This window comes from Sceloporus undulatus, chromosome 2, assembly GCF_019175285.1.
Source record: "Sceloporus undulatus isolate JIND9_A2432 ecotype Alabama chromosome 2, SceUnd_v1.1, whole genome shotgun sequence".
NCBI classification, from domain to species: domain Eukaryota; kingdom Metazoa; phylum Chordata; class Lepidosauria; order Squamata; family Phrynosomatidae; genus Sceloporus; species Sceloporus undulatus.
In genome coordinates, this window is record NC_056523.1 from 286,248,869 (window position 1) to 286,259,999 (window position 11,131).

The 11,131-nt window shown below is 39.5% G+C and overlaps 1 protein-coding gene across 3 annotated transcripts in view; it reads right to left on the reverse strand.

Moving 5' to 3' along the window:
• The window catches only part of LOC121922185 (V-type proton ATPase subunit S1-like protein), a 32,091-nt gene extending 21,693 nt beyond the window's left edge, over window positions 1–10,398 (reverse strand). The window contains exons 1-2 of one of the 3 annotated variants that reach the window (XM_042451279.1): window positions 10,055–10,398; window positions 3,394–3,439 (exon numbers count right to left, since the gene is read on the reverse strand). In XM_042451279.1, the coding sequence (XP_042307213.1) occupies window positions 3,394–3,439; window positions 10,055–10,082 (74 nt within the window). In that variant the 5' untranslated portion in view covers window positions 10,083–10,398. The other 2 variants (XM_042451280.1, XM_042451278.1) reach the window with 2 other exon arrangements.
• Between the last annotated feature and the right edge of the window lie 733 nt (window positions 10,399–11,131).

The window sequence follows — 11,131 nt, forward strand, 5'->3', positions numbered from 1 at the left end:
CAAAACTGACATCTGTAGGTAACACTCCCGTAACCACAGGGCAGAGGTATCTCTTTTCAGCAATGTTATAGGGTTACTGAACCCTTAACATTAATGAAGAACTTTAAGGCATTTCTAGGATGCTCCTTCTTGAGCAACAGTAATGTCAACTCAATAAAGTGAGCACGAACCGTTTCAATGGCTTACATCCTATTATTGGGGACACACTGGTAGCTAGGCTTCTTTTGGTTGGTCATTTAGATTTTCTATTGTTCCCCCCTAATTTTGCTTGTTTATTTTAGCTGGAAGTAAAGTAGGACTGATGCAGGTCACTATCTGTCAGGTATGCTAATTCTCCACTCAAAATATTTCCCATTTGGAATAATTTCAATCATATAGATAATGCTAACATTTTTTTAAAAATCTGCTTCTTACATGTAGAAGAGGGGGGTGGAAATAAATGTTCCCTAAAATCTAAGCATACTTGAATCTGGAAGTTAAAATGTATCTGTGGTTTAAATAATTAGATCTCCTCCCACCCTGCATTTTACATTTTATTGGCTGTATGTGACCACAGCTAAAAAGCATTTTTATCTTCATAGATTTCCACTCATCTTTGCACTGTGTGGAACAATGAACAAAATCATAACTCATAGATCCCAAAAAGAGGGGTTATTTTTTTTAAAAAAAGGAAGTCTGTTTCCCCACAAAAATAAAATAAAAATATTACAGACATTTGTCCCCAAAGGAAGCAGACAAGACTAATAAAATATGAAGGGGTTAAACATTAATATTATTCAAACTATGGGCCCATACAGACAGGCCAAAATAAAGCTACTTTGGGTCACTTTGGAGGTATGCTGTTTAAATGATGCATGCGTCCTAAGAGGCCAGAAGCTGTGCCAAAGCTGCGGTCCAGTCCTTAGGACTGGAGTGTGGCTTTGGCATGGCTTCTGGCCTCTTGGACGCATGCATCATTTAAACAGCACACCTCCAAAGTGACCCAAAGTAGCTTTATTTTGGCCTGTCTTTATGGGCCCTATGTTTATGTTATTACTATTTTTAATATATACAGTTGGTCCTCCATATCCATGGATTTTTTTTATCCATGGATTCAAGCAGCCACACAAATTGGAAATATTCCAAATATATAATTCCAAAAAGCCAACCTTTATTTTGCCATTTTGTATAAGGGACACCCATTTTACTAGGCCATTATATTTAATGGGATTTAAGCACCCACGGATTTTGGTATACATGGAGCTTCCTGGAACCAAACCCCAGTGAATACCAGGCCCAGTGTATAGACAAAAGCTCTGATAAAAAGACTGATATGTTTTGGGTTTTTATCTTAAACATGTACTGTATGGAATGGCTTGGGACTGGGAACAATTAAAAATGTGGAATCTAAAGAATATAAGATTATTGGCTATTATTAAGTCTAACACGCTAATCCAACTTACAAAACGCCAATGGTGGCAAAATGCTTTTCCATGTAAAACATCTGATGTTGCTCATGTTTGTTTGTTTTTTTGCAAATCTACAAGAAATAACATTTGGCTTCAGCACATAATAGCACCATCAGAAGCACTTGATGACAACTGATAGGGCTTCTGAGATCAGCAGGCACACTGAATCAAACACTTGCAGTCATCAGAGAAATCCCACGAATTCTGATAGAACAGATGATTTATCACAACCCAAACAGACTAGTCAGATCGCCACAGGTACCAGTGTAGTTGTAACCCTATAACATTACTGAAATGTTCTGCTCTGTAGTTAAGGAGGAGTGTTGCCTCAGATGTCAGTTTTGCAAGTGATTTTAGTCCTCAGTTCTCTTGGCAGACCACTGGGATTGCAAAGAAAGAAATTTTCTTACATGTCACCTTGCTCTTACCTGTAGCACAGTGGTCCAGAACAAGAACCTTAATTCCAAATGCTGCATTTAAGACGCAAATTTCAGAAATAGTTTATGAAAGCTGGCACAACAAATGGGTGCACTTTACTGAGATAATTACAGTTCAGATGTGTCTCTTTTGGCAGCCAGATCCAATAAACCTAACCTTAACAGACTTAACTTTAAAAGGTGCCAAAAAGTTACAATTTGCAAAGAATGCTAACTTGCCTAGAAGCTCAGCCCTCACAAAGTTTGTTTTGTTTTTCTAATTCCTTTATCATTGGCACCTAAAAACATAACCAGTGAGCAACTGGTTTTGCTTTCTGCAATGATTTAACATACAATGAAAGGCAGTACAAAATTCAAATTAACATCAAATTTATGTGTTGCATTCATTCTGTTGGCTATTCAGTGTCTAAAGAATTACCAAACTGGTCTCTTTCAAAAATAAAAAGGAAACTCGGCATCAAGTTTCAAGTCTGTTAAACTATGTGTATAATATTGTCTTTCATCAACAGATGATCCTGAACCTCTGAGTTGACATATTGCCTGACACTAAGGATATAACTCTATTCTGTTAAGTTATATCACCTTTCCTCATGACAACTAGCCAACATGATAGCAAATCTACTATAATCACAGCAAACATGCAAACTGTATACTACAGTATGCTTTAATTCATCAGTTAACTCAGCCACAGATCTCTTAATACAAGCTTAAGCAAAGCACCACATGCCCTTGTTACCCCAGCTGCACAGACTTTATATCACTGGCTATGAGTCTCATCATCATCACTTGTCCTGTATTTTAATTTTGTATTGACTATGAGACTTGATTAATCTAATTCAGTTTAGCTATTTTTCACTTTTCTCATGCTTTTCTTTGACAACTTCTCTTGATTCAAAACACCTGCTGAAATATTACTTGTATTGCACCGGAAAAAATCATAGTTACAGCAAAAAAAACAAAAGAGCTCTAGCAAGGTTGCTTATTTTCTGCTAAAGCTGAATCTGTGTCTGTATCCATATGTAATACAGTTCCTTTCATATTTTTCCCCCAAGAGCATCAACAGCATTCTTGGATGTGTGTTTTACACCTACACTGTTTTATTTATATCTCTGTTATTAACACTCCAAAAGCAAGGCAAAGTAAAAGAAAAAAAGGGGGGACAATGTACAGTAGTATGAAACAATAACTTTCAGGATCTTTTAAGCTTGAAATGTAAATGCCACATGAAAGAGGATCCATTTAATCTGCATTCTAAAATACAATTTCTAAAGAGAAGTTCCAGTGATCTTAATATCCCTGCTTTGAAGTAAACAGCTTGTGGCAGAAGGCATCTTTAGTGCTGAAACACTGCCTTCTTCTGTCTGAATGCTGCATCTTTTTTAAAAAAAAATTTAAAAAAACTAACCCTTGCCTTTTTGATAGAAAATATGTCCACAGCCCTCCAGCACACAAACATGTAAGCCATTCATTCACCTACACTTAACAAGCAGGCTCATGAAATCACTCACCTCCTCTCCATCCTTCCAAACAACTGGTCCCCAGATACTGAAAATCCTACAAAGAGAAAGAGAAGTAAAAGCTTAATAGGGATGTTGCTTTCCATTGAAAAATGAATCAGACCTCCCAGGCACGCAGCTCATCTGTTCATGTGGAGGAGAGAAACCTGAGCCAGTATGCTCAGGAGCCATGTGATGGATAACCAAGCCAACCAATGGAATTCAGCATTTAATACCACATGAACTGCCATGTACCTTCTCTATGCATAATAAAAGGCTGTCTTGGAGGGTTTTCTCCTCTGTGTTGAATACAGATTGTCCTTTTTGTAGCTTGCAGTTTGTGTCAGGAAATCAAAATTAACTGAATACTTGAGGAAATGCAATTGATAAAAAGGGATTTTAATAAAAGTCTTTTAATAAAAGTGTGTTCAAACCAGCACTCCCTAAATTAAGGCAGCAATCCTGTGCATTTTCTTTGAAAAGTAAACCAGACTGAAAGTAACAGGCCTTCATCCCAAGAAAATATATTTACAAAATTGCACTGTACATGTCAGTGTGTTAGATGGGATTACACTCCCTCAAAGATACAGGTGCAGAGTTTAGGGGTACTCCTAGACTTAACATTGAACTTGGAAGCCCAGGTTTCTGTGATGGCCAGGGGCGTTTTGGCACATTTAAAGCTTGCACCCCAACTATGCCAATTACTTGAGATACTGGATCTGGCCACAATGGTACATGTTTAGTTACATCCCATTTGGAGTAACATGCTGTACGTGAGGCTACCTTTGAAGAGTGTTTGGAAATGTCAGCTGGTCCAAAGAACTGCAGCCAAACTGGCAGGTTACAAAGACCATACAACACTCCTGTTGAAACTCCAGTTTGTTAAGAGGCACAATTCACAGTGTTGGTTATGACCTATAAAGCCTGCATGGCTCAGGCCCAGACTATTTGGCAAACTGTATCTCTCTGTATGAGAGGGTCCCAGGCTCTGAGATTATCAGGAGAGGCTCTTGTCTCAGTTAGGGTTGCCATAAGGCAGGGCCTCCAAACTGGGACAAATGTAGGGCCACATTTTCAAATGTAGGACATGTTTTTAAAAATGGAGGACACATGAAAAAATTGATACTTTTTTAAAAATGTTAATATAAATGCATGTTTCTTAGGCATGCTCAAAATGGAGGACATTTTGCCATTATTCCTAGACAGAAGGCTGAAATGTACTTCTCTTTCTGGCCAAACACCCCCCCACCCAATTCTACAAGAACATTTCCCACTCCCAAGCAGGCATAGCATTTGCAAGACCGCAGGCAGTCCTTTGTGCCTTTGAAAACTACATTTCCCACTTCCAAGCAGGCATAGCATTTGCAAGACCACAGGCAGTCCTTTGTGCCTTTGAAAACATTTCCCACTCCCAAGCCTTCTTAGCAATTCCCCCCTTCCTCCTTTTCCTTGCTCCCTCCAACCCCCCCAAACCCCTCATCCCCTCTTTTTCCCAGGTATGTCTCAACTTAGGAGGGATTTATGGGACAGATCCAAAGCCTTTTTTCTTTTCTAATGGGGGCAAAGCCTTGAGAAGCCCTGGACCCCTGAGAAGAAGAGGAGGGGGCTTAGAGAGAGGAAGAAAGAGAAAAAGGAGGAGAGGAAGAGGAGGAGAAGAAAAAAAACAGAACAATAATAAGAAGAGAAGGAGGGGAAAGCGAAAGGGGGAAGCAGCTCGCCTGAGTGTAAATTCCTCCCTGCTCGGATGTTGCCCAAATAAGGAAGCAGAGGGCTGGCCAATAGAGGCAAGGCAGTGCAGCAGATCCCGCCCCTGCTGGTTTCAGTCCTCCTGCTGCTGTTGCTCCAGGGATGCTTCACAGGCAGCACTCTATAAAAGGCAGGCAGCAGCCCTGGGAGCTCAGAGTTGGGCAGCCACCCGGGGGCGGGGGCGGGGAAGGGGAAGGGGAAGGGGAAGGGGAAGGGGAAGGGGAAGGGGAAGTCCCGCCCACCAGCGTGAAATGGCAAGCCTAGTCTCAGTCCCACCACCATCACAAGCACACTTACATGAATGGCCTCAGTTCATTATGGTACATGCAGTGTACATATCTGTGTTCAAAATCCTGTGAAGGTTGAAGTTTTGTTAAGCTATTAAGAAACCTACTTCTGTATTGTCACATTTAGGACTAAACTGCTAATTCAGTACCTTAGCCATATTGTGTTTGCCACAACAAATTAATTACTTTATTTTCTTGGATTGGATTGCCAGCTAGAGTATATATTTTATTGTCTCTACCTCCTTCTTCACCATGGTTTTGCATGTCATAATGCAACCATGATAAATGTGACACAACACTTTTCTTAACTGAAAAAGAACAGCCCAGGAGTTCACAAACATATCACCCCAAACACACTACAGTGCTGCAGTATATTGTTAGTGCTGTTGTTATTACTAATATTCTGACTTTTCCCCAGTTTAGGACTCAAGGTGGCTTATAAGAATTAAAACATAGTTTAAAATTAACAGCATGCAGCAGTTTAAAGGCCATCACAAAATTTGAAACCATTTAAAACAAATTAAAAATAATAACAAATAAAAGCATAGCACATTATACAAGGCCTATTTTCCCAGAAACAAAGCAATTCCCAAAGGCCTTTTGGGATAAAAAGGTTTCTCCTTGCTTGCAAAAAGTTAGTAAGGAGGGTGCCAGTACAAGCTCTCAGGGAAGGGTGTTCCAGAGCCTGGGAGCAGCCTCCAAGAAGGCCCTCTCCTGTCTTTCCACCAAATGAGCCTGTGAGGTTGTGGGACAAGGACCAGGACCTCTCCAAAAGATCTCAAGGCCACTACCACACATCTACTGTCTTTATGATCATGCCTCATATGCCATCGGAATCACTTGAAGTGAGATCAAACTACCGATTGTTGTTGTAAGGTCATGGGGTTTTCTTTATTCAGAGGGGATTACCATTGCCTTCCCCTGAGGCTGAGAGTATGTGACTTATCCAAGGTCACCAAATGGGTTTTCATGGCCAAACAGGGATTCGAACCCTGATCTCCAGAGTCATAGTCCAGTGCTCAAACCACTACACCATGCTAGCTTTCTCAGACATATACAGTATATGAATGGAAAATGTCACTATAATCAGAAGACTATTTTGCATTTTCATAATAATTATTTTTAAAATATTAAATTGATATTAGACAAAATTAGTCCAAGTAATCCAATGCTCAATTACGCCACACTTGCTCTCTTAAGCTACCGATTATACTGTAAATGTGTTATATTTGGGGCTAGACAGTAAAATAATTCCAGACTGGGGGTGGGGCATAAGGATAAGGGATTGTCATATGCTGAGGACTAAATGAGAGCCTCAGTGTCCCTCATTCCTGTAAAAGGGTTCCCTTTATTCATCATACATTATTATCACTTCATTACTTTAGTCCATGCTGATAAAATCCTACATTGAAATCTGGAAACAGAAAAAAAAAACATGCCAACAAATCTGATGCAACTGCAGTTGGTAATAATTATTTTAGACTGCAAAAGGAAAGCCATATTAGCCTCCTGGGTAAAAACAACGTAGCCCTAAAACTAACAAATGTGTCATGGTTGTTGAATTTGAGAGAAAGAATATGATTCTCTCAGAGGCAGGGACACAGTCCTGAATACACACTGCCTGCCTCTTTTGTTTACTAGCTAATGTTATATACCTGCTGATGTGATCATGGGAAGAACTGACCGATTAAGGAGGCCAGTCAAATGCAACCTAGATATAAGATTAAGCATGGGGTTTAGCATCTGCAGTCATTAAGCTTTGGGATTTACCATCTTTAATTATTTTTTTCCTTGAGTGATACAGAGAGTGTATGATAATCTCCAAATCCTTCCCCAGCCTGTATGCATCATCATGACCACTCTTCATTTGATAGGAAACCCAACTACAGGCCTTACAATGTAATCTCTGTCCAACAAAACAAAGGGAGAAATCATATTAAATATTGATATGTACAAACAAACAAAAACCTTTTTTAAAAACCAGCCTTAGAGAAACATTTGTTTGTGGCATTTTCAGATCCTACTATCCTCCAGATGTCTTTATTGTGCAATTCTGCTTGAATTTGACTTTGCAGGAGGGGGGAATAAAAGCCTCATCTAGATAAAGTGTCCTCTTCTACCTGTACCCATACCATGTTTTTCTTTTAGGAAAGGTTATACAGTGCCAAAGGTTATACAGTGGGTTTCATGACTGAGCAGGGTTTCAATCCCTGGTTCCCAGAATCCCAGTCCAACATTCAAGTCACTACACCTCATAGGTTCTACAAGTTTCAACCAACAATTTCTTGAACACTTTTTGTTCTTTTTACGATTTTCACATCTACCTTTGTCAAAAGATAGGATCTTGAAAGAAAAGAAAAATCAGTAATAAAAAAATTAGGTAATGAAGATTTAAAATGTCAGCACTAAGTGGGCCAAAAATATGCATTGAATCTTCTTTAGGCTCTGCAATCAAGTATGTTATATTTAGAAAATGTATTTGTTTTAAAACTTGCAAAAATTATGTTGCCAATTGGTGATCCAGAATGGTCATAAAAATGCTCTCCTTCTGAAAATAATTATCACTCTAGCAATTTTCAATAGTCTCCTTGAAATCACAATGAAGACATATCAGCTATGCTATAGTAAGCACTTTGGAAACTGCTGCAAAGGCATTTCTTCACCTGCAAGCACTGGATGGAGAAAAACGGGATATAATACATCTGTCTCATCAAAATGAATCCATTAATTCAGTAGATAAATTTAGCCTGCGTCTTTCTCTTACCACTGTGAACTTGAATACTTATATCACTTTAGCTATTTCCTGCTCTTCTCTACAGGACTAATTACATATTATTTGCTTCATTTCTATCCTGCCTTTTCTCCAATGTGCAGTATACATGGCTCTCTTTGCCCCCAGCAAGGAATAACTGGCCCAAGGTGACCCAGTGAGTTTCATGGTTCTATTGGGACTAGATCCTGAATCTCCCAAGTCCCTGTCCAACCACTACACCAGACTCTCACTGGCTGCCATCAAGTACAGGTTACTTTTTAGCCAGGGTACAAAAACAAAGACGTTGCATGCAACACAGAGAAGAACTATATAAAAGAGACAAAAAAGTTAATGACACATGGAACAAAGAATCATATGATGAACCCCAATTTCTAAAAAGTGAGGTGGAAGCTGCAGTAAGAGAAATTGGGAAAAATAGATCACCAAGAACAGATATCCCAATTAGATGGCTACAATTCACATAGACAGAATCAACTCTAGAGTTATCTAATATATGTTGACAAATATGGAAAACAAAATGGTAGCCAACAGATTGGAAATGATCAATATACATCCCCACCCACAAAAAAAGGAGACGCAAAAGACTGCAGCAACTATAGGATCATAGCATTAATTTCTCATGCAAGCAAAGTTATGCTCAAAATTCTGCAACTGTGACCCGAAACAGATGGGCCAAAAAGTGTGACTTCTGGCCACTTGAAAGCATGGCATGCAGGACAATGCATGCTCCCAGATGGGTTAGAAGCCACTCCGTGGCTGCCTAAGGTTGCCTAGGAATGGGAAGTTTAGCTATTAAAGACAAGATACTATATAGTAAAGACATACAACTGAGCAGTAAAGTTAGAGCACTGCATTCCCCATTACCATGTACTAAAGAGCACTGCATTCCTCATTACCATGTACGGATGTGAGAGGAGGACAATGAAGGAAGTGAGTAAGAACAAAACCAATTTATTTGAATGTGGTGGTGGTGAAGAGTGCTGAAGACAACTTGGATAGCCAAAAAGACAAACAAATGGGGTCCTTGAACAGATCAACCCTGAAAGTTCCCTGGAAGCCAAGATGACTAAATTGAGGCTGTCATACTTTGGACATACCATGAGGAGGCATGACTCATTAGAAAAGACAATAATGCTAGGAAAGGTGGAGGGATGCAGGAAGAGAGGAAGCCCACATGCCAGATGGCTAGATCACTATTAGGGAGGTCATAGGTATGAAAGTATAGGACCTAAGCAAAGCAGTGGAGGACAAGGAGTCTTGGAGATATCACATCCGCAGGGTTGCCATGAGTAGGGGTCAACTCAAAGGTAGTTAACAACCAACAGATACAGTGGTTCAAGATTGCAGATTTAATCTCTAGGCACCCATCCTTACCAACCAGTCAGGTACTGAAAATAGTCTGTAATCATAGTGGTTACTCTGGAACAGTAAGTTATGGAGATGCTACTGACCTACAATACTCTACAGTGGTAAATACCCCAAAGACACACAGATCCCATCTGATCTTGAAAACTAAGCAGGGTCAGTCCTACTTAGTACTTGAATAGGAAACTGCCAACTAATACCTGGTTTTGTAGGCTATATTTCAGAAGAAAGAACTGGAAAAAAACCACATGAGTTCTCCTTAACTAAGAAAACTCTATGGGGTTGTCATACGTCAACAGGCAGCTTAAAGCCCTACACACACACACACCAAGAGGGCTATAAGACAACTAATACTCTCCAACAGTTCTATCTTACGGAGTGACGTTTCATCACAAGAACTGTGATGCCATGAAATCAGGCCACTTGAATACTGAAGCATGTCCTTAGGCAGTTATACGCTAGAACTTATCTCTTCATACCATTTTATAGCCATGTTGTTTACCTTGGATACGGTCTTCAACAACCAGCATTCAGCAACATTCTGTCTGTATCCAACATGGTGCCTCACCAAAAGATTCAATATGGAGGATACCCACAGTGATAAATGCCTGATCCTCTCTCTTGCTGATCTCCTGTTATTTAACTCCCTGGAAATATATTACATGGCATTGGGTGGGAATGCTTACTATGGAACCATGCAGTTAATACCAGTCCAATATTTTACAAAGTTGAGCTCTAAGAGAAAACAGACAAGCAGTGATAGGGAAAATAGCATTGGACTCTCACTTGTTACTTCTGTGACTCTCCATAGTAGAGAACTATTAGGGAAGTTCTTCACTTTGTAAACTTGCAATATTAAAACAAAAAACTGTTTTCCCCCATAGAAAATACATTGACTGGTCTCCATCCTTCTGCCCCACAGCAACAGCCCCCAATCCCTTTTTTTAAACATGTGGCAAGTCAGAGCATGTTGCACAATGCAGCAAACGTCATATAAAGTGAAATGATTACATAAATGTTGATGGTAACCTGGAGACACCTGCCTATAATGCTTAAGTGATGACATACATCCTGCAAGCACTTGTGCACATATGAAACCAATTTTTAAACTATAGGTAATTCATATCCCTCTGCCTAACATGGGGTGAGAAAAGCTCCAAGCAGAGATAAAAATACACTTCTAAACTCAGATCCTTTAATGTGGAACACTTATGAAGGAAATTCTTTCATACATCATAGCTGCTGAAGATGAAGTGCATGTGCCTTTAGTATGCACCTTTTCATATCCATCACACACAGACCTGGATCTGCTTTTGGATTTCAGAAGAATCTCATGAATTCAACCCAGCATGAGGGCAACAGGACATGAGGGATCTGGTGAACAACCTTTCAATTGATTAATGTGCATTTCTCCTTACTATTCTTTTTTTTCTCTAGCCACCAATGTCTCATCTAACTACTCACAAGTACCAGCATTATTAGTAGCAAGGAGTCTCCCACACATTGCACACTTTAACTGGAATATCTATTCTCTAATCACTAACTGGAAATAATTAGGAATTGTCCTTCTTCGGTGTTT